This window comes from Poecilia reticulata, linkage group LG5 (genome assembly GCF_000633615.1).
Source record: "Poecilia reticulata strain Guanapo linkage group LG5, Guppy_female_1.0+MT, whole genome shotgun sequence".
NCBI lineage: Eukaryota > Metazoa > Chordata > Actinopteri > Cyprinodontiformes > Poeciliidae > Poecilia > Poecilia reticulata.
In genome coordinates, this window is record NC_024335.1 from 11,690,614 (window position 1) to 11,715,604 (window position 24,991).

Sequence of the window (24,991 nt, forward strand, 5' to 3'; positions counted from 1 at the left end):
TCAAGCTGCTTTGGACCACATCTGTATGCATCTGAGTGCGCTGAGGAAACACTTTACTGTAAACCTGCGAGCTACGCTAAGGTAGTGGCTGTTGCTTGGTTAAAAGGAGTTTGCTTGCAAATGTGCCTGATTGCTTTTGGTGTTCACTTGTTTCTCTGTGTCAGTCAATTATGTGCACACTGTGTGTCCCTGAATGCTGCCAGTTTTGCACAGCGCCTGTGTGCCTGTGCAAGTCCGTGCTCATGTGCATGCCTATATGTCCAAGAATCCACTTGTCTTCATCAGTATGCTGAGATGGTGTTTATGTGCAAGCGTCGGCTCTATTCAAAGCAAACATTTATGTCTGGCTGCAGAGCTAGTAAAGGCAGTTGTCCTTCTCTCTGCAACCTGGGCCCTGCAGTAAAAGACTTGCTGATGCAGACGACATTATGAGAAGGCTGTAAAGTTAAAAACCTCAGCAGGTCCAGCTGAACCATATGGGATCATGTTGACCTAAATATGTGTATATAAATTCATCAGTGGTGGGAGTGGATTAAATTTTTTTAATATAGTCTGTAATAAATTTGTCAAAATTAATTGAGTTTTAAACGAACATCATATATCGACAAAATAAACATTTATAATTCAAAAACCAATGTTGCTGCTAAATTATTGAACAGGCACATGAGCTCAACAACAAATATCAATCATTTTATTTCATGCTAAAAGTTGCCGTATTTTTTTAGATTATGTCTGTTACTCAATTAAATTGGACGTTGAATAATTCGCCAGAGAATTAGAAAATGTTTGATGTCAATAACGTGATTCAGAAACCCAAGTGATCGTCAACAGTAAAATCCCATCACGTTGATCTACTCGACACGCTGACAGACAGGATTTGCTTCGGTAATCCTCAGCTTTTTAAACGTAAGACCAGGAATTTATAAAGTATACAATGAAGCTGAAGTGAAAGAAGATCAGAGAAATGTAAATTTAATATGCAAGGACAATGCTTAGGCACATTAATGAATAGAGAACAAGCCAGTGTGTTAATGACAAAGGATTTGAGGCTTCCATGTGAGAGTGGGATCAGGCGCACGCTGCGGGAGATGCTCATTACTGCGGCCCACACTGAGTACTACCTGTGTGAGCAATACTACTGAAATACTTCGTCCACGGAAGACAGCAGTACGTTCACAAACGACAACGTTGTAAACTTGTTTGTATCGTCTTTAGTACCGGAGAGCTAATTGGAAAATAAAGCCAATAGTACATATTTTGAAAAATATATAAACGATACAGAGAACTCCAATGTGTGTTTTATACTAGGTTTACTGACAAAGCTGCAGGCTTTCACAAGCAGGAAACATCCCATGAGATTTTAATACTTTTGAATCACAGAGATTATCCAATAATACATAGACTGCAGGCTTTTCCTGAGATATTGCATTAACTTATACATAAATAAACATAAAAAAAAAACAAATATGTGTCATTTAGCTCCTCATAAAAATTTAGAGCCCAGCCAAAATAACATTTGTAAAATTGAATGAATGGATTTGATAAAGTCATAAATAGATAGACGAAAATATAGGTTTATGGGTTTTTGTGTCATATTCTTTTATAAGTTTGTTTTTCTTCAGTTTAGGAATTTGTTGTGGTTATGTTTACTTGTCGTGTGTAACTCTGTGTTGATGTTAATTTAAGACAGTCTGGAATAAGTCTGTACAATAACAATGTGGAGAAAGTGAAGCACTGTAAGTAGTTTCTGGATGTACTGTACATGGTGTGCAGTACATCCAGTGCATTGTGCCGCTTGGTTTAAAGTCAGCGATAATAAATTTGAGTCCAAACTGTGTCTAATTCTAAAATTTGCTGTAGTCAAAAATAATTCACCTGGAAAATTCTTAACATCAACTTCTAGTTCTAAATCATAATAAAAAACAATGATCTCATATTGTAAATGAAGCAAAACAGAAATAAATTTAACTGAATTTAAGAGAATATAAATGATTTTTTTGTGTGTATTGATGCAATACCAATGAATGGTCACACAACACACACTCGAAACAGGTGGTAGCTTTATGGTGTTGGGCGAGAAGTTGTGCAGTTTAAAACAAACCTTGAGTGAAAAGTTAGAAACTAGCTAGTTGTGTTAGAGAAGAGGCCAACAGGAGCTTCATTGTCCTTAAAAGACTTGCAGTTTGAACTATTCATCATCCTGCCTTTGACATCTGCTTGACAGGATGGCACCTCGCAGTTTATTATGCAGGGTGATAATGACCAATAAAGATCTAATCTAATCTTCTCTATTACACTCTTTCTGATCAGAATCCCATTATTCCCCCAGTAAAATAAAATAATAAATGGTTCAGACAGTGAATTTATGCTACATAATAAAGTTTAAATTTTCTGAGTTGACTTGTTCATTTAAGATACTTTTTATGGTGAGGCCAGACAGATTTACCTTTTTGCCACAGAGATAAAAAGTGTATTTGCAGCAGTCAAAACAAGGAATACTGCACTCCAAGCACGGTAGTGGGAACATTATGTTGTGGATATGCATTGTTTGCACAAAGTAGATGAAATAATGAGAGAAAAGCTAAGTCCAAATTAACAAACCCAGCAGCTAGATGGTTGGAACTTTAACATATTTAAATTTTCTACTAACATAATAATTCCTAACCCACATCAGAAATTGTTTTGACATAAAGAAAACCAATGTGTTTGTGTTTGAGCTTGCATATAAAGCATCATTTCCTTTTTTGAATTGTCCAGATCAAATGCATAGTGAAAAGGTCCAAATATAAGAAAAATATGTCTATATGTGTATGTAAAGTTCTCACCGATACTGTAGTTACATATCAGTTTTGCTCAATGTTTCACTTGGACTATTACATTTTATTGACTCTACTCTCACAAATGCAATTATCACTTATGACATGAAGATTCCTACAATCAATGAAAGACTACATCCACTCATCATAGCTCAGTGATAGTATTGTGTCCCACTGCAGACTCTCTCCAGATGGCAATGATCACAATGAAATGCAAAAGATAAATCATTTAATATTGCACAGAATACCTACTTGGATCAGTAGCAGGAACAAACTATTCTAATTTGGTGACACCTCAATCTTTACTTTGATTAACTTGGATGCATTCTTTCAAAAAGAAGCCATTTTTTCTGTTATACGTCTGTCAGACAAACAAAGGACAGCATAGCATTCTTCCTAACCCTTAAACCTCAAGCTGTTGTTGAATGATATAGAAACAGCCAACAAATACACTGATGTTCATCTATAAAAGATAGAACAATGAGCTCCAGATTTAACTCTGTGGCTCATCTTTAAATGTCACTTTAATTGAATAACTTGTTAACAAGAAACATGTTTAACTGGCAATAAATCAGCACCAGACATTATTTAATTAAAAGCAACTTCTTCCAGTTTCTGGCTTGCACTCTGAAAAGATGCTTATGAATATTTCAAACTTATTCCAAACCGAAACATCACCAGTGATATATGCTCTTGCATTTTTGCTATCTTAGCGTTTCATCTAATAGATATACATTACGGTTGGGAGATACAATCTATTTTTTGATACATCCATGCATGGATAATTCTGGCTTGATTAACAACATTGAAACTCCAATATCTTAATGTTAATTTATGATCTATGATTTTCTCGTTTTGAGCAAAGCTAAATCAGAACTCAGATTTGCATCAGTGAGGCACCAGGACAGTTTATGACTAACCCATAAGGCCACAAAGACTTCATCCCAAACTGTTTGCATCAAAGTGAAAATGACTTTAAAAAGAGCCACACCATCTCTAAGCTAAAAGTAATTATTTTAACCAGGACAAACATAGGAGATTGTTTTACATGGTTCCACCTAGTGGTGAAGGTAAAACAGCTGATCTTGCCCTGGAAGACCATAAAGCAAACAACATCACACCTCCTGCTAACTCAGAGAAGGTGAAGCTAATCAAGTCTAAATGAACTACGCTTTGTGAATAACTTCATCTAACTTTCAGATAATTATAAAGATAGTAAGTAAGCTAAAATTATACTGAAAATTAACTGAAAATAAATTGAAAAACATAAAGAATCACAATGCATCTTCTGTTTATTCAGTTTGGTTGGCTATGGTATTGTTTCGCTATCGTAATTGTTCGGTATGATAATGTAGAAGTCATAATTTTCTTATTGTGACAGCACTTCAAGCAATAAAAGTATTAAGTCCATTAACTTTTGGCATGAGTGCTGGGAAAAAAAATAAACCAGGCAGACAGAGAGAAATACCATGCATTACAATCTCAGGCCTTCCAGCTGTAATATCTGACAACGTAGCTAATGATTATTTTCATGACTTATTTATCTGCAAATATTGTGGAGATTAAAACAATTTTATGGTTCAGCAAAGAGCCTATGCCAGTCTCCGGAAGCTAGATACTTATCAGACAGCTGTGAATTTAACTTTACTTACTTGAAAATCTACTTTTTGTATTCTGTTTATGCACCTTTTATAAAAAATGTATTACTTGTTGAATAGCTGTGTCCTTCTTTTACACCTGTAACCCACTGCAGAGTTGGAGACAGCTTCACATTCAGCAGTATCCGTAAAGAAAAGGTGAATTCGATTGTGTTTATGTTAGACATGAATTTTTGTGCAATATCAAGACATCTCCCTGCTCTCCCTACCCCGTTACGACTGAGGCATAGGATTATCATAAATTTTAAAGTCCAAGTGTTGACTGAAACAAAAAAATGTTGCTTGTGTCAATTGTGACTGAATTATGTAATCCACTGCACCACTGAAATAACTATGAATTATGTGCAATATCCACAAATCCGTGGCAACAACATGACAGTAACTCTGTTTTTTTAAAATGCTGTTTTCTGGCGAGCCAACCTGTATAAAGCGATCATACCTTCAGCAAAGAAAAAAGAACTAGGACATTTGCAACAGCTGACTGGCAAGAAAACAAAAATATGTGTTAAATAATTCATCAAATGTCCAAATGCGTATGAACAGAACATATTTTTTTCTGTAGTGTGGGCAAATGTAAACACCTAACTGATTGTGTGAAAGGCTTTGGGGAAAAAATGAAATCAGGGATCTTATTAATCACTCCTGTATTGTGACAGGTAATACCTCTCATTGCCTAGCAACCCGAGTCCTCCGGGGCAACAGTCAGAATGATGAGATTTACAATGGGATCTCTTCTCTGAAGTTATGGGAATGTCCATTGTGTTGCTGCAGACATGGCGCACAGACATCCAGTGTTCTTTCATACTTCAGCTACTGATGTTCTTTTTCAGTTATTAATTATTCAAACAAATACTGTGTATGAGACGATCAATAAAGCAAACACATCATAAATCTTTTCTCTGCTGTGTTTTTCTCTGCATTGCATTCTGGCGGTATCTTACCTTAAACAGGCGCAGTATGTTGGCCACCATGATGGAAACGGAGCTCGAAGACGCGCCGATGACGCCCACCACCCTCTCAGGTTTGGTGATGATTGGCGCCCCCCCGCCGAGGCATTTGACATCTGTCCCGTCCTTCTCGATCAGAGCCTGGACGAAGGTGAGCGACTGCTCCAAGGCGTGAGTGTCCCTGGAACAGGTGTCCAGGATCCTCGCTCCCAGTGTGATGTTAGGCAGGAGATTATTATCATTATTTATGCGGTCAAGGGCAAAGAGCATGGCTTCCAGTCTGTGTATACCCTTCTCCTTCTTCAGCTCCCCGCAGGGTTTGCCATCATGGCCCCTGGCATGCACAGGGAACAGCCCACCTAAGGAGATATCTCCGTCAATGCGGATGGAGTTCAAATGCGTTTGTCCTGGCCCTTTGGGTTTGGCAGCCAAAGAGGCCTTGAGGGAGCTGTAAAGAAGCAGCAGCAGCAGCAGAATGTGGATGTTTCTCTGACAGCCATTCTGATTCGGTCTACAGGCTGGAGGCTGAAACATGATCACCATCCGAGCACGAATCCACACCAGCAATCAGGAAACAACAATAGCCAGGTATTATTTTATGATGGCCAGAGGGTTAATTGCACTGCCTCTTGAAGCAGTTTTCACAGAAAAGGATTCCTCTCATGTCTATGCCCTCTCTCAGGCATTCAATTAGAGTAGAATATGAGCTTGGCTCTTTCTCAGGATGTAATCCTGCTTCTTTCTTTTCTTTTACTCACTCCATCCTTTGACCACTGTTGTGGGCAGCTGCTTTTGTGTCTTCTGTTATTCTTTGGAGATCCTTCACTCGGGGCATTAACAAGAACAAAGGTGAACGATAAGCTTTTTTCCTCTTCTGTCTCTCCCTCCCTGTCTTTGTGTCTCTTCCCTCTCTACCTCAATCAGAAGTTTTTAATCTCCACCATTCCCCTGGGCAGGGATTTGGTGTATGTCAGAGCCCTCGGGCCGTCTCAGGTCCACAGGCTTCAGAGCGAATTCCTGAAAGATGAAATAGAGAAGTGAAGTGAGACAGTGCTCAGAGAAAACAGAAAAGGGCAAAGGAATTTGAATTAGTACGAGCTTTTCAATAGTGGTTTTTTACTTAACCTTTTAACTGCAGCATTATGAAGAAGGAGGAGACAGTTATGTTTAAAAATGTCTTTCTTTCCTGTTTTTGCAGCATTTGTCTACATTTGAAATTCTGATCCCTCTTGCTTTCCTTTAGATAACAACCTTTTCTGAAGTTGATGTCAAAATGCTGCAAAATTCTATGACTCTTTTGCTTCCCTTTGCTTTCACATCAGAGAAACTGAAAAAGAACAAGACTCTTCTGTTGTTCCAGAAGCAACGCCTGTGTTATGAGTCGCAGCGGCACATAAAGTGTTAACATTGCCGCCTCAAAGCCTGACAGATGATTAGTCACATTACGCGTTTAAAGAAAAGCTCAAAAGGTCTGAGTAATCTATAAATAAAGTTAACGCTATGAACCTTACCTAGGGACATCTGTTCATGGCGGGCAAAAAGAAATTACACATATTGTAATGTATGGGACTCATATGTGGGTCTTAAAGTCTCTCAGGCATTTCTAAATCTGTGGCTCACAGGCAAGAAAAATACAAGAGAAGAGCAACGGAAGGCTTTGAGAAATTGCTCTAAACCTCTTATAGTGTTATTAAAAAATAAAAAGTGATTTCATTTTCAAAGAAGCCCTGAAATTACTTATTTCCACACACCGATCTGCTCCCTGCAAACACCTCACACCTTTTAGACAAAGATGCACACTGACCGTCGTGCTGCTGTGAACCAGGCAAATGAGCATTTTTTTAAGGGTTTTCACACATTAGTGGCCCTTATTTGTAGCAGATCAGACAGGAAATGGGTAGAGGAGGATAAGACATGCAGCAAAGGTCTCAGGGTCGGGAATCAAACCCAACACTTGGGGTTAGATCGGATATTTACTAACTTGGGACACCTGGTAAAACCTTCAGTTATTGCCTTGTCTCTGCTTTCCTCCACAGGTATGCTGCTGCCTTTTGCTCTCTAAATTATTTTTGATTACACATGGAAAATCTGTCACATACATCATCCACTCAAACACACCATACACCATTGATCTCATTGAGTTTCAACCTCTATATTAGAAGACACTTTGATTTCGACCTTAGTTTGTGCCGAGTAAATGTATACTTCAGAAAACTCTTCTACATATAGCAACTGCTCTACTTCTACACCATGCACCTCCCCAAATGAGCAATCCTGAACAACCGGCGTATGCAAAAAAAACAAATGTTCTGCAGTTAGTAAAGACACCTGCCTAGTTTTTCAGAAATTGCCATTAAAAAAATTACTATGAAGGTTTTTATGGCCAATCAAGCCGTAGCTGACAAAATAGAAACTGAGAAACTCAATGAAACTCCCCAAAAAACTTTTACAAGAGGCTTTTCTTTTTGTCTAATATTTCTCTTGGCCTTTGACAATTATAGTTCTTATGCAACCACAACCCCCCCAATATAGATTATGCTGTAATTCACCCACAAGCCGATCAGATGAGCTCACAGGGCACAACCTGTGACTCAGCAGGACAGATGTGTGCAGTGTGTCATCACACCCCCGCTCCTACTGACCAAAAGCAATTAATGCAACATTTTTCCCAGCATGGTTTTTATATCAGATTCTGCTGACACTGTAAGATCATAAAGTTGTGCTTTTCAGATTGTGATGAGAGCAAAACAAGTATATATGCTGAAAATGCTTTCTGGAATATGCTTTATTCGGCCAATACAGAACCAGGATGATGATTTTACTTCTCTTTTTCTTTCCCTACAGGTTCTTAAATGTAAGCGTTGGGTTTGCATGGGTTTGCATGAACTTGCACATATAGCAAAATGTCTCAAGTTTAAACTGCTTTTCTAAATTCCTGTAGCAGCTAACTGTGTTGCTGTGCTACTGCAGGCTTATGGCCTGTGTTAGTAATATTTCCAACCCTTATAAATAACATAACAGCACAAAACATTTTAGTTAACATTCGTGAATATGGAATTTAGTTTAATTTAGTGTTCATGAGTCATAGGTTACTGTAGCTGTCACCCTCCAGTTCCTGCAGTGATTGACAGATCTATAATTTTCACAAACTAATAAAAAAATCCAGTGTCTTAATGTAACAAACTCATAGAACCTTTGCATATCTTTATGTTTTTATGTTGTGTTTTTTATTTTCATTTCAGTTTTTCTGAAAAAGTTCATGTTTACTTAAGTTTTACCCAGCCCATCTGTGTTCTCATACACAGTAATACCTCAGATGTCGTATGTCATTATGGAGAATTTTTTCTCTGAAACAATTAAAATTCATAGTTGAGTTTGGATCTGTTGCCAGATTTTGACTATCGACCCCGTTTGCAGAAAATCTAATTAACTGTTTCCTCTAAGTTATTTGGCTGTCCTTTTGAAATGAGATTTAAATCACAATAAACCAAGACAACACAGATTGTGGAACTTGGCTTTGGAACCAAATTCATAAAGTTAATGTCAATAGAAGCTTAAATACTTGAGGTCACTCAAAAGTTGTATGTGAGTGCCTTGAAATGAACATCTGGTCCTGCTGCAGCTCATCCCTTAGATCCAATTAAAGAAGAGAAGAAGAAGCCAACTTAAAGGACGGGAAACCCTCAAACAATAAGCAAGGCTGGGATTAGGCCTTGTTATTATGTTAAAACAATTAGACGTCCTCGCGGATTTTGTTGGCTGTTAAACAAAAAATATTCTGTGTATCCAAGCTGGAAAATTAATTTATACATAAAGTGACATTATGTATTTGCTTATAAATCAGTACTAAAGACAATATTTTTCTCTAAAACAGTATTTGTTTTAGATCAAAAGTTGTCTTTCTCATTTATTTCACTACCTGAAATTTGAATCTACACTCATTGACACAATTATTAATGCTATTTTTTTTGTATCACAGAATCAAAGACATTCCTGAAAGATACGCAAAGTATCCCACTACCAGTCATCCTGTATGTTGATGTGTGCAACCTGTGAAATCCTGCCATAGTAATGAGCTCTGAAGGAACAATCTCCTTGCACACTGTGGCAGAATGGGGCTGTAGACATTGGTTTTCTCGCAGAGTACACCGAGGCCTTGGATCAGCAATGGCTGAGATTCATTGAGAGCATATTGGAAGTGACAAGGTCCTTTGAATACACTCAACTATCTCCTACTGAGTGAGAAGTAATTTTTCAGACTTGATTCTCTGCAGGCCGAGTTTAACTGCTTGCAGAGCAAGTGACAACTGGGAAGCCAGCCAGCTCACCTTAGCCCTGTAACCAAATGCAACTGTACATCTAACATTAGAGCAAGCACTGAGATTGAAGGAGCAAGTACTGCTGCGAACGGACACTCCAGGGTATGAATAGGACAAAAAAAAAAAACAACTCCCAGCTGTAAGAACTAAACTTTCCAAACAAAACAAAAGTGTTCTGCAAGACTGCAGAATCAAAGACAAATGTCATCAAACTTCATGATTGTGGAAAAGAATTGCTGGCAAGCATGACAGTCCATAAGTCTTCTTCAGACTGAAAAACATTTGCCAATCTATGAAAATACCTCATCTGTGCAACAGCCGCTGAAAGAAGTCACATAAATCACAGATCACATAAAACACTTTGTTGATGAGTCTGTTTTGCTATATTCCAGATCAATAGCTTACGGTGTTCCATTACTGGAGATAATGCAAAATAACTCTTTCAGTATTACCTTGAGAGATCTCAGTGCGTGATCTGCAGTCCTCCCATAGCCCATGGAAAAAAAAATAATCTCAGAAACTGTCATCACTTATCTGACGCTCAGATATTCCTTTTTAATGAATCTCTGAAGTTGGGACAAATGCACCCTTCAGACTTTTATTCAATGTGGCATGCATTGATGTACAAGCTGAATGAGAATATAATGTTGGAAACCTGGTCGTATATTTTTGTCTTCAAGTAAGTTGTTCTTGCCGCAGCTTGTGTGTGATAAATTGTTTTAAAACACAGATGATGAATGGCAAATCTCATCTGTTTGTCAGAATTTTTAAGTCCCCCTTTGTTTTAGCTTGCTTTCAGCACAGGCAAAACAAATACAAAAAAAAGGCTCCAGTGATACAAAAACAAAATAATTGTATATTTAAAGATGACTCTTTAATGGCAAATCTCAAACATTCACCGTAGTGACACTGTAAACAACAAAAAATGTTAAGCAGCTGGAAAATGTCAAAGACAGCTGCAGGAAAACTGGAGATTTATATCAGGGAAGCAACCTTTTCCTAGGTGCAAAAGCATATTTCAGAACATTTATTCATTTCAAAAGGCCATAAAATAACCTTGAGGCAAATAAGTACCTATTACAGCACAGACAAACTAGAGCTACTAAAGCTACTCTAACTTATTATTACACCTGTAACCTGTAAAAATAAAGACCATATACTGAGGAAGAGATGCATCAAAAGGACAAAATATGACCTAAAACTCTATGACAGATGGATTTGGTTCCTCTTTCAAGTGTGCAAGTTATCCAAATATCAACAAATACTCATATGTTTGCAATAACAGAGATCAGAGTGGTGGAAACTGTGATGCACTTACCTATAATGCTCTCAAATGTCAGGCGAAGTGTGTGAGATGATTGATCTCGTGCTGTTTGGCAGCTCAGAATAACCTGGTGGTAGATTTGAGGTTTGTGGCCAAATAACACCAGCCACCGCTTACATAGGAGCCCAGTTTGTTTTTCTTTGTCTGACTTAAGATAATTTCTTGCATAATTGAGGTTATTAATTTGTACCTACTTTCCATCAGAGGAATGTTTGTGCCAGTTTAATAGTTGCATCCTGAGAATGAATCATTTGGCTTTGGTTCAGTTCACCAGTTTACCATTTTAGAGTTTATGCATTGCTATTTCACCGCTTTCTTTTTCCAAACTGTTTTGGACTGTTTTTTTTTTTTGTTTTTTTTGTTTTTGTTTTTTTTGCTTAACACAGTAGTATAATCTCCGATCAAACCTCAATAACTATAAGTGATCTGTTGCTTAAAGATTCTGTTTATTATAGTCATGCAAATACATATCTTTGCTACAAGTAGATTATAGAGAATTAGTTTAATTTGCTAATTTTATGGACAGGTGTAAAACAACCTGAACTGTAGAAATACAAAAAAGTAAAGTGACAAAAGGAATCCATATGGATGAATGTCAAGAGGAAAGAAAAACTGGCTGAAAACTAACAAGCATATTCACAGAGAAACATAATGGAGATATAATTTTAATGTGACACAAATGGTCTAACAGTTTTTAGTCAGTCCCTAATGGTGTTAGTTAGTAGCAGTAGTTTGTAGTAGTTTGCAAAGTCAAACTATCTCTCCCTCATTGGTAACTATGTATTTGTGCAATATTGAGTATGTTACATAAAAGTTATGATTTCTCCTCCAGAAAGTTTAATACTATTTTCCAATTTTTCCCTGAGAGATATTTTTTCTTCACAAATGTTGGTTGGTAATCTCCTTAGCTTTTTTTTTTTTTTTTTTTTTTCAAGATGAGAGCTCACTGGGGAAATTATGCTTTACTACGTGGTGCATGTTTAGATTGTGTAATATAGATGAGAAAAGTGTTAATGCTGCAGCAGGCAATTTTTATAAAAATACATGTTTTTTTTTACTTATTTGTGAAAACTGTCACTATGTTGTGAGAGTATAATATAATACAGATAATCTATGAAAACTCAAGCTCCTTTGCTTCCTCCCTGGTCCTACTGCCATCTGCAGAAATGCATGGCTCAGTCAGAAATAACCAATCAGAACTAGGAGTAGGGTCTTAGCAGTGTCAATCATTATTTTAATAAATATGTTAAAAAAAGAAAGAAATATGTATATATACATAACTTACCTACTCCAACTTCAAGGATTCTCTGAAGAATATTTAGTTTTACAAGTAAAATAAGTGGAGCAGATTAATATTACAGAAAAGAAACTTGGACAGATTACTTTTTCTTTTCATAAGTGAAATCAAGTATAATTTGACTAAATCTCCCCAGTAAACTGAACACATAGGCAACTGCTTTTGGCAACATTTGCAAAAGAATACTTAAGCTCTAATAATAAATTATTAAATAGATATATAAATATAAAATCTAGGATTTACTCTTGCAAAATAGACAAAATACTGTAACATCAAGAAAGATTTTAAACTATCTTTACCAAAATATTACCTGATTGCACTTCAAGAGCAATTTTCCAATCATGCAAAGAAATGAAATTGTGCTTTCCAGCATGTTGCGTTCACTGATTCTCACATCCTTGTAGTGCTGGATTTAACTCTGACATGCACATGCATGCAGAAATCACAATAAAGTCCATTGAGTAAAGGTGGATTTCCGTATACTGACTAAAGAAGCACAGAAACACAACCTCCCTTTAATCAGATGGAGAACTGCTGTACTTTCTGAGACACAGATATGATCTGTAGACAAATAGGAGTTTTCTGAGATAACATTTATCTAAGACACTCCATGTTGCTGAAGCCTTTTCACCAATAAAACAGAACCATGAAATAAGCTAATAGTTGAATGGATCATTGTGTAGCTTGTCCCATCAGTCATATACTCACACTTTCTCTTGACAGCTTCTTAAAGCGGTCAGAGTCATTTTCTCTGACAGCTCACACTTTGCAGACAGTTTTTTTGAGTTCATCTTCCTGGGTTGGTTGACAGACATTGTCCCTGTTCTCTTCTGCACTAAAGATGCTGCAAAAACATTGAAAACTTACTTTCACTCATATTTAATTAATTAGCTTTCCAACAACAGAACATTACAGCAGATGATGATTGGTGAACCTGGGAAATGTTTATCTTTCCACTGACTGATTTCTATTACATATTTCAGGAAGAATGAAAATATTTCTACATAGTCTTTAAGCTTTCAGGGGATGACTGTGGCTCTTTGGAAAGAGTAGTTGTCTTGCAATCTAAAAGTTGTGAGTCTGATTCCAGCTTCCCCTTCCCAGATCTTGATGTGACCCTGGGCTCAGCACTTTAGCGACTATTGTAAATGTGGTTCTAATGTAAAGTGCTTTGAGTGATTGGTATGACTAGAAAAGTGTGATATAATTTAGAATGAATCAAAGATGATCACACTCACAACAAAGATTAATAGAAAAGTCATAAAGGATAAATGAAATAAAAAATGAAAACTGTTACTACCAAAGTTGTCTAGTCACTAAACTCAGCTAAAGAAAACAAATAAATATCAAATATCAATTGAATTGTATTATGAGTTTATCAGTGTCTTTTTAAAGTCTGATTTTCAGTCATAATGTTTAAATCTATTATTTTTGAGACACTAAAAAGAGGTAGAACAGGGGTAGAATGCCCAGCTGGATCAAAAATGGCTGTCTACTTTCATATACCCAGCTTATTGGATCCCCACCATGGCTCTGATCGGTTTTTCAGCTGCGACAGCCAGGCATCTTAATGTCAAGCACTGACATCAAGATACCTGTTTGTTTCTCGCTTTGGATTCACCACCAGGTTGGATACAATGAGAGGCTTGCCTAATAAACTTACAAGAGGCGTGGTTTTTAAATACGACATCTGAACCAGGATGTGTCCTTTGGGACATATCTCTATTCCTTGAGTTTGATGTGATTGTAATGCAGTTCTACGATGCATATGAAATCGTGACAAGTTTCAAGCTAAAACACAAGAATTTAAAACTGAAATTCAGAATCAACCTCTTCACAGAATTTGTCTGTAAACAAGAAATTCAATTGCAATAAAAGAATTTCTTGGTCTATGCTACTCTAAGTGACACACTGATGGTTTTTCTTATTGTTTCAGGGATGTAACAAAAATGGTGGTTGATGAGACAATTTAAGGACAATTATTTTTACAAGATCTTGTAAGTGAAAGGTCAAATCTGATTTGCACAAATAACTGAAACTTAAGATTACACTCTTTTGGATTAGCTTTCCTAAACAGATCCCGAAGCGGTAGTTTGGTCAAGAGTCATGCACCCCCTCCCTTCATAAACAAAATTCAGCCTGGAAATGGCTTGTTTTTAAATCTACTTTAAAAATATCTCTTGCATTTCAGCATGCACAAACAAGTCAGCGAAGATCCAGAGAAATACTCTACACTTTTGTTGCCATGAGTAACAATCCAACAAGAAGGATCTCTTCACTCAGAAAGACGTGTCCTTCTGATCTATTCATTCTGCTTGCCCTTACAAATGCACTTTACCTGAAAACAAAAAAGCCTGCAGGATGTGCTCTTTGAAGCAGACAAAGCTCCTCTGCAGACCTGACACTGCACATTCACAAGGTTGCATGTTTTTTTTATCACATCACATTAGAGAGTTCCCAGCATCACACCAACCATTTTACTGTCCTGCCTATTTTGCAAGAAGATTATAAAAACAAACAAGGGTCCAGCTGGATAAGGGGATATGTGTTGTAAGCAGATGAAACCTGAGGAGTTGCTACGTGGCAAACAACCCAGAGAAACTTTTAGCAGGAGCTCTCTTCTCATACATGGGCAGGAGGGGTTCTCTAATTGACACTCCAGCATGTTGATGCTGCACAGCGGATCAATAGGAAGGTAGAAGTGCTGCTGCCCAAAGGAAAATGAATGGAGAGAGCAGGGCTTAGCTGCACACAAGGACTAGAGAGCTTAGAGGAGACTGCCACTTTGTTTCTAATGAAAGAATAAAATGGCTGAATTATCCTATAAAAGATCCATCAATAATCTGGATCAAACTTGTAAGTGGTCGAAGGGTAATGCTTTTTTTTCAAGCAGCAAAATTAGAAAACCACAATGTAATTATTTCAAATACAGCCAACAATCTGTCATGGGCTTACTTTTTTTTAGCAACATTACTCTTTAAACCTAACATTGATCTTTAAAAAAAGAAAAGTATATATAGAATTATTTTTTTTAAAACTGTACTCCACAGTGTTGGAAGGTCCTGAGTGCAAATCCCAGACAGTAAATTTCTGCCTGTCATCTGTTGGTTCTCCCTCAACATGCATGATTTTTTTCAGCTCTCTGTGTTTCTTTTCTTCACAGTTAGGAAGACTTTCATTTTAGGTTCATGAGAATTTCTAAGTTTTAGTTTATCAAATGTGTTTTCTTATTCTGGACTAATAACTTATGCAGGGTACCTACCACCCACTTACTACTGAAGATAGACTACACCAGTTATTTTACATGTTTTGCTCTACAATCTTGTGCTTAATTTTTAATAAGACTCGTTTTATGTCATATTTTAAATACATAAAATTAATAAACCTCTTAAATAAAAACACGAAAGGATGAAGGCTTCCCCCCACACACACATTTTGGTTGTTTTTAGTACTTGTGCTCTGTTTGATAAAGGATCTGTTATGGCCGGTACAAATCATCGGACCATGTTCGGTTTTTTGGTTGCTTCAATTCGCTTATTTTACCTGAAACGTTCACCTTTGTTGCAGTTTGGTTCAATTCAAAAGAACAATTATTGGAGGCACTGTTTACAAAGCTGGCATGTGGTTGAGTCAGGATACAACTAATCAAAATCCTTTTCCGCAGTAATAACAGAAACAACCTTTTCCTGACCCAAGTATCTTTTCAATCACTGTGAAAATAGGTAGCGTTCATATTAATGCATTAATAATCAGCATGTCAATATCAATTCTAGCAAATTTCCACAGCTCACTTTTCTGTACACTTGAATTTCTGTCTTAATATTCTCTGAAAACAAAAAAAACATGTTAAACATTTTCACTTCCAGGAAATATTCAGTGGTAAAATTCTAATATGTTTAGGATATTTTACCAACTCTTACTCTGGTGCGAATGTACAAACGGACATACTGGACATCTTTTGACTGAATTGTATTAATATCCAGCTCACGCAGCAACTTGTGGTGAGATAGAAGCAACGGGAGCAAAAGTAACATTAGCTCTCTATTTAAAGGGGATTTATATACCAGGAGGGGGCGAGGTGATTTGAACATTAAAAGCCTTGGTTTATTGGTTTGAAATCAGTATGGAGCACACACGTTAATTATTTTCCTTCCCCTTGCTCATTTATTAATTAGCGGTAAAAATGCCTCCTGTTGCTTTCTCTTTTGGCTGGAATTGTATTAAACACAAGGAGGTTGAGCTTTTTAAAATAAATAGGACAAAATTTATCATTCAGGACTGCTTAAAGAGATACCATCCATACAGCGATGTAAATAAATATTACCCTCTTTCCAGATATATTGTTCTACTTTTTTGACACACTTAAATATTTCAGCTCATGGAATATTTTTATGTCTGAAAGGTAATCCGAGCAAATACAAAAAAATATTCTTTCCTTAGGGAAGAACAATTATTCAAACCACCTTACACCTGTTTGAAAATGTAATTTCCCCCCTTGTTGAATTAAACTTAATTAAAACTTAATTAAGCAACAACCTTCTTTGTTCAGTTTCACTAGTCACAACCAGGCCTGATTTCTGGCCTGGCTGTGATTCTATAGGCTGACCAATAGAATAAAACAACACTTAATAGAACCCATCTGATAACATGACGTAGGCTCAAAATGAATAGAACAGCATATCATGCCTCGCTCTAGAGAAATAATAATTAAAAAAAAGATGTCAGTCATTCATCTATCAATCTGGAAACCATTAAGTTTTCCTAATGCTCTGCTGCTTCAGTGGGAGCTATATTTCAGAACTTCATGTCTTTCCTAGGAGACACCAGCTTCCCAAAGTACTCTCTGAGCTAATAGGAACTCAACCAAGAGGTCACAGAAGAACTCAGGACAACTGCAGTCCACACTTGCTTCAGATAAGGCCAGAGTCTATGTTTGTCGTGCTATGTTTGCTAAAAAAAAAAAAAAGGAACATTTCTGAGAAATATTATACCAGCAATGAACCACAAAGGTGGCATAGGAAGCTAAAGGTACTCTAAAACAGATATCTGTTTTAGCGGACAAAAAGTGGGATTTTTGACCCTGTATTCTGACAGGAACGCAGCTCGTGAGCGACGGATATCGACAGCAATCGACAGTCTGCATTTTCAGTGTCTCACGACTCACGGGAGTCGAAATCTGTCGATTGCGGAATCCCAGGAGTGGGGAGTGTAGGTGCGGGGGAGCTGGAGGTGTTAACGACTCTACTTAACATACGAATAGCCTAGCATATGTAAAAGTGCTTCAGCAGTACATGTTGGAATACAGGCTTTTTTGAGCCAGTATTCCAGTATTTGTGATTAAATACTGAGAATGTTTAATCACAAAGTCCAGATTAGGAGACAATACAATTTAGTATGCCATGAACATCTGCCTGTGATACTATAATGACAAAAATTTTACATGTGCAAATGATTGGAACTTTGTCATGATGACACAACTGGTGCTTTATGTAAAGCTCAGTGTTTTCATGTTGGCAGAAACACTTCGGTCTGCATTCCATCACACAATCTTGGATGAGCTTGACAGACATGCAATGTTGACAATACAGTATATCATCAGATTTACCCTGAAAATTGTACTTTGATATGCAGACTTAAGTGTTAAGGTTACATCCCTAAATTGAGCTAAGTGTGTTCAGTGCTGGACGGTGAATGTCACACTAAATTTGTTCCATTTGTGTGACTTTGTAACATTACAACATTTTCAGCATTAATGCCTGTTTTATACTTAAATCTCATTATTTCTAATTAATAACATGGAGGGTTTTGGCCAGGTCCTGGGTCTAGTAAACAGGTGAACAGAAGGTAACATGGGTTAGCTACAACAGGCCATGAGAGTCAAAAGGCGGTGCTCAACAGTTGATTTGCATTTGCATGGATCTCAGCAACTTCATTTAAATACGAAAACCTCTGCTAGGCACAAGGGGAGGGGGCTGATAGGGGAACACGGACACACAGCGTTTTTGACCATTTTTGGCAGTGCTCTACCATTTTCCACTCTGACAAAAACCTSTTGCCGATAGCCCTCAATCTCCATGCGCACGGCAGAACTAGGTGTCAATAACTGTCAAAAATCACACTTTTCGTCCTGTGAGAGAAACTTACTAAATTGGGATTTCAAAGTCACGGTTCAGTATGTTTCTACTTCAATCAAAAGAAACCAGTTTTTTTCTTTTACTTCATTCAGCTTTGAACAAATACCTTCTTCAAATTTGTGAAAATAGTCTGATTATGTTTTAGAACTGAAGAAAGCAGCTAGTGAAGAACTTCCTGAAAATTGAATTGATTATTTTCAATTAATTCTGAATAATCAGGTATAATTGTGTAGGGATTTTAGGATGGATAAATGCTACTACAGACAGTAGGCCTTGGGCCTTTTCTCATTTTCTCCAGTAACAATTGTGTCCACATTCCCGTGGAAGTTGTTTCAGGAAAGTAATTAGCTTAAGCATTTAAAAATGCTGACAAAACCTTTGGTTTGGTTCTTCTCTGTTTCTTCATCATCACTGTAGCTGAATAAGAAACCTTAATTTTCCCCAAATAGCAGACTTTAGTGAGTCCACACTGTTCTGGACTGCTGATATGTTTTAAAGTTATGCACTGGGCCGTAGCTTCTGTTCTGCCCATAATAAACATTCTGAATGTGTTCAGCTTTAAACAATGCTGTACTCTTTGATACACATTTATATGTGTACTGTTACCTCTATATAGTGGTAGTTTGATGGTCTTGATGACCTTTCTTTTTTATGACTGCTGTAATAAATAGAACTATGAATTATTTTCTCCACTAGAAGATGCTATAAGTTCAGCCATCAGTTTGTGACTTTATGTTCAAGTGTGTTTGGGTTATATAGCAGGACAGTGATCAAACGCATCAGCAAGAACACCTCTAAATCTAAAAAAAACACTGAATGTCTTGTAGTGGCGTCATAAAAGTCAGAAGAAAACCTGACTCAGATTCTTAGGTGTGACCTTAAACAGGCACTTTTCTGCTGAAAAAAAAAATGTAAGTTGGTTTTGACAGATTTTCTCTTTAATAAATGTAACCACATATATTTACTCAGGTTATCTTCAACATTCAAACAGCTTGATGGTTTAAACATTTAAATGTGAGAAAAAAGCAAAAACAGGAGAGATTTACGAGGGCGCAAACAATTTTTTATGGCGCTGTAACACCAACAGTAATCATTTACAATGGCAACTGATCCCAGTATTTAGCTTAGATTTCCATCCAATGTCCAAAATAAACTATTTCAGTCACGAATGATGGGAGCCATCCAGAAAACTTGACAGGCAAAGCATATTTCTCGCCAGCCAAATTAGCTAATTGCCTTTTTGTGTCTCATACTAAATTGCTCTGCATATTTTATAGTGAGTGTTTTTGTTTGTTTGTTGTGTGTGTGTGTGTGTGTGTGTGCGTGCGTGCGTGTGTGTGTGCGTGTGCGTGTGCGTGCGTGGGTGTGTGTGTGTGTGTGTGTGTGTCTGTTTTGCATAAATAATAGCATAAGGAAGAGGCCTAAGCTAAAATCTTGAAAAAAATATATATATATTGACCGGTAGCTAATAGATTAAGTCTTTTATCTCTGATTGCCAAGTATGGAGTGCTCATAGTCAGAACATTAAAGCTAAACAGAAATGCCAGGGTCAGGATGAGGTCGTGGAAAAAACACTGGTAGTGAAAAAATAATTCTGTGTGTTGTGTCAAACTCAAGAGATAGCCGAGCGAAAAACTTTGACATCCGCAGGCTGGCGTGACATTACATTCCAATCACAGATAATGGCTATCACTACAGTTGTTATCAGCTTCCTTTGTTGAGCCGTTTTTTTTTTTTTCTCCTTCTGTAGACATGCTCCAATAAAGAAGGTGTTTGATCATCATTTGACACTTCTTTCACGTTACAAGGACCAGTCACATGCAATTTAATTCAATAAAGAGAATAAGGTCACTGGGGCCTTTCCTGAATAATAAGACATCACAAGAAAATTTCAACATGGTGTACTAAATTGCCTTTAAGTTGTAGCTATCTTTGTTATCAGAGCATACATGCCTTTTAAACTGTCTGGCAATGTTTCATAGTTAATTGTATACAGAAATGATTGTTTGAATAGGTTTTAGTGTGATAGATATCCTAGGCAGTCCAGTTTTAATAGCCTGGTTAATTTTCAAGTATTAAGAGTTTTACGATACCTGCAGTACATTGGACTTGGCAGTGTGGGACCACGAATTTCTGCCTTTACAGTTGAATACAGATGTGTTTCTTTGGAAATCTGACACATTTTATCAACACTTTCTAAATCATCCATCAAAGGAAGAGTGTCAGTTTTTACAACCAATTTAGGTCAGAAACTCAAAGTAATCATTCTTTGTGGGCAGCATGCAGCATTGTTGCCATGGTGAACTAGCCAGATAAAATAACAGTGAACCTGGTGGCACCCAAAAATCTACTAGTTTCAAAATTTAATCAGCAATTTTGACATAAGTAGACAAAGTATTGTCATAACAGTTTGAGGTGTTTGAAGTCAAAAACAACAAAATAATTATCCTCCACAATGTTTTGTGAGATTTAGACTTGGAGAGGTGTAGAGAGGAAAGGGCTCATGACTTTCCAAACAAATTCTAAATAAAAATCTTAAAAATGTGCAGCACATATGTTTTAAGCTCCTTGATTTCTGAAAGTCTTTTAGGGAATGTTGCCACCAGCTTCTCTCATCTCAAGTCAGATTTTCTTTGTGTTCTTCTTAATTAAGGTGGACTAAATTAAGTAATGTGACACTGTGAACATCAATTTTATTATTTAGATTTAAAAGTTACTCTTTCTAACGTGCATGGCACCGATCTAAACCATACCATAGTAGCTCTGTGTGTTTAGGGTCATTATCCTCCTCCAAGGTAAACCTCTCCCCCGTTCCCAAACCTTTTACAGCCTCTAACATGTTTTCTTCCAGGATCGTCCTGTATTATGGTCCATCCATTATCTCATTAACTCTAACCAGCTTTCTATCTCACGTAAGAAGCCATCTCCACAGCACAATACTTTCACAGTCCACAGAAATTCCTTCTGAGAAAGGCTAAAACAAGGGTTTTAAAAAATATCTGCATTGACTAATTCAATAAATACTCAACAGCTGTATTCTTTATATTAATTGAATTACATCCTGACTGATGTTTTGAGTTTGTAAAATAGATGTTAAAATGGAAAAGTGTAGCAGAAAACAAAACAAAAATCCTAATTTGTTTCCCTTAGAATCAAAGGATTTTGTAACCATTAAACATTAAGGCAGATGGGAGATGAAAGAACGTTTAAAACCTCAAGTGTATTAATTACAAGAAATCACAAAAACCAGCCGTCGAGAGTTGTGATTTATTTGCTGCCCTCAGATGGTATGTGGTAAATCTGTCTAAGACATTATATTCTCCAACTGCTGGCTGTCGACGTTTGATTTCAATTCACCAAAAACCCAGAGGAACCAAGGTTGTGATTTATCTCATAAAATCTCAGCTTTATGACATCTGCACTACAGAGCTTTTTCCTGTCTATGCTGTGTACAGAAATTTCAAGACTTGCATGCAGAGTTCAATAACATAAAGCCAGAGTTGTGCTTTTGTGGCACAGCGGATGTAATGTGTTGTTTTGAAGATAGTATAAGTGATTTGGAAGACAAGGTTGATGACAGGGAAAGGGGAGAAGAAATGAGCCATACCTAAAATTTCTGTTTACTTGCACAGGATGCTTTTCAGAGCAAGCTAATGGAGGGCTAAGATCACTGAGCTGGATCTAGCAGGAGATAAATGGACTGAAATGCGAGAACCAGCTCTGATTCTCCTGCCCTGGAGGAGAGGAGGCAGGAGGCTCATGCTGCTTAGAAAGGATGTAGATGATATGAGGGAAAACCATCGGGGAGTCAGAAGAGCATATTAAAAACTGTTGACTTCCCGTTCGCTGACTGGCTGATTCAATGACCATCATCTTGCAATAACAATGTGAAATAGACACTCCCACAAGTCCCACTTCACCCCTGATCTTTACCAAGTCTTATACTTTATTCACAGAGTATCTCCCATAAGATTAAATTTTAAGGAAAAAACGCATCTCTCTGCTTGGTATTCATCACCACCACCGCTTTCCTTTCCTGTAAAGCTTTCTATTCCTCCCCATCATTACATGCACACCTTGGGGCCCTGGATTGAATATGACTCAGAGGGCAAGTTTAAATGTTGAATCCACAGGTTAAAACATATCTAGGTCTCCTAAGCCGCTGGCACTGAAGACAGCTCTTGCTAAATATGTGAGCCTGCTTAATGGCCCAGTGAAAAGATGGCAAGAAGGAGGTGAACCATCTCAAGCCTCATGTTGACTCTAAGCGTCGCTTGGTAATGATGCCTAACGTACTTCGTCTTGCGGGTCAAATACAGTCTTTTTTTTAACCTTGTATTTCAGAATACCAGCTGCTGAAGTATAGAATTTACAGGGGCTGACGGAGAAGACAGTCTATATCACAGGCCAACGCTGCCTAGCATGTCTTTGCAAGTGTTATTGGGTGACAGGAGAGGAGGAAAGAGGGGAGCACAATCAATACGAAGAGCTGCTACTTCTCAGACACATTGATTGATTTACTGTATCTGTTGAGCTGGTCCTGCCTGTCTGTCAGGATTAAGGAATTATGTTTTATCAAACCTGCAGCCCTCGCAGACCTATTTCCAACAGCATTCCCTTGAAGCCACATCACATGGAAAACCAGGGGACATCAGAGAGAACAATGTGTTCAAAGCTGCAGTTCCTGCTTGTTGGATGGTCCGGGAAAATGAAAACAATGTGATTAGTGGCGATACAAACATCAAAAGCCTGTGTGACAGCTGCAGTTGGGGCCGTCTGACCTAAGGTGTGTTTATTGTTAAATCATACCGCTTCCAAGAAACTGGCAAATGATGAGAAAAAAATGAGACTTAAAGAGGAAAGCTACTTCCATTGCAACAATGAGCAAAACAAAGACTTTGATAAATACCAAGAGGTTTTATCTGGGGTAAAGCGGGTATCGCTCTTTTATAGTGAAGAAAAAGCTAAATCGAAAGGGAACCTAAGACTCTCAATGTCATGATCCGAAGATATGGATCATGACCAAATGAACCAAATCCCAAATCCAAGGAGATGAAATGAAAGTTTTTGTATGGAGGGCTCCATCATAAAAGGAGGCTCAGAACAGAGCTCCTGGTGACCTGCGTTAAAATGAGTCAGCTGTGGTAGTTTGACCACCGGATTATACTGCCTTCCTACAGACTCTCCTTAGGGATTTTCTGGACTTTTCCCAATGAGAGGTGGCCTGAGAACAAACCCAGAAATTAGTGGTCTGACTGTTGTTCTGGGAAAACCCTGGGTTTCCCTGTTGGAAACATTTCCAAAATTTCAAGCCAGTTTAAGACAATAAAATGACAATTGGACAAAAGTTCTACTTTCTAAGAACAACACTGGGTTCTCCAATTAAATAAGATTTATTATTCTTGTATATATCAGAAAACAAAATGCAGTGGCCCAAGTGAGACCCCCAAGACACACTAATCCAAATGTAATTTTAAAAGTAGATATATTTTTCTACTTTCTACTTCCTTAGTGTTTTGGAAGAAAATGTCAACATTTTTATGCTTCCTTGGATTCTATTCAAGAAAATGCTGCAATACTTATGGTGTTTACCTGTTTTTGTTCTCTGTAATTATCTCATTTTTTTCTTTAGCGAACATTTAAAAATCAATGGAAATAGAGTCAGGTGAATGCAAGAGAAATGTGGAGAAACACGCTGCTTTGCCGTCGTGCTGATACTTGGTGAAGAGGTCCTCGATGTTATTGTTTTTAATCATCTCTCGATATAAAATCCACACAAACACAAAAAAATTTATTTTGTATGTTTCCACTTTGAAGAGTTTAGAAGAATCTGTTTTTCTCACCACAAACGTCTTTCTAATCTCTTCCACTTCAACATTCTGAGTCAGCAAACCTATAATATACATTTCCACTACTCTTCAAATACAAGACAGGCATTTCATAGCTAGATCTAAAGCTTGAATGATTAAAATGATTTGTGAAATCGAATCCAATGTGAGAAGTGATTAATAATGCAGGTAAACTTTTAGCCTCTCCTCTGTGACATTTATCTAATTATATTTTGGGGAAAAGTTGGGACAAAGGGAAAAAAAAACGAGTAAATGTCAACTTGACCCTTGGGAATAGGTTTTCTGACATTGTGTAAATGGAGACAGAACAATTAATCAGTCAGCTGATTAGTTGGCATTTTGAGATAATCAGCATTGGCTGCAGATTACCTCACTTCGCTGGGGAGAAAAGACATCTACCAAGTTAATGCTGTGTTATTGTTATTTTTCCTGTTGCTGCACTGGAATGAAATTTCTGATTACCTGTGTCCATTCGTTAACTTGATAAATTATTTTTGGTTCAATTATATCTATTGCAAACCAAGAGCAGAGTCTCGTATTTTAATCACATGCAAAAACCGAATAACAACAGCATGAAATTGATATAATTTCTCAGCCCAGCGGAGTCCTGAAATAATCTGCTCAGACAGCAGAAACATGCATGTTCA

The 24,991-nt window shown here is 37.2% G+C and overlaps 1 protein-coding gene across 2 annotated transcripts in view; it reads right to left on the reverse strand.

Annotated features, from left to right (window-relative positions):
• Nucleotides 1-24,991, reverse strand: part of LOC103464721 (metabotropic glutamate receptor 4-like) — a 177,370-nt gene that overhangs the window by 132,802 nt on the left and 19,577 nt on the right. For both annotated transcript variants that reach the window (XM_008409022.2, XM_008409021.2), the window contains exon 2: nucleotides 5,416-6,438. In XM_008409022.2, coding sequence (XP_008407244.1) covers nucleotides 5,416-5,964 — 549 coding nt within the window. In that variant the 5' untranslated portion in view covers nucleotides 5,965-6,438. The remainder of the gene's footprint in view (nucleotides 1-5,415; nucleotides 6,439-24,991) is intronic.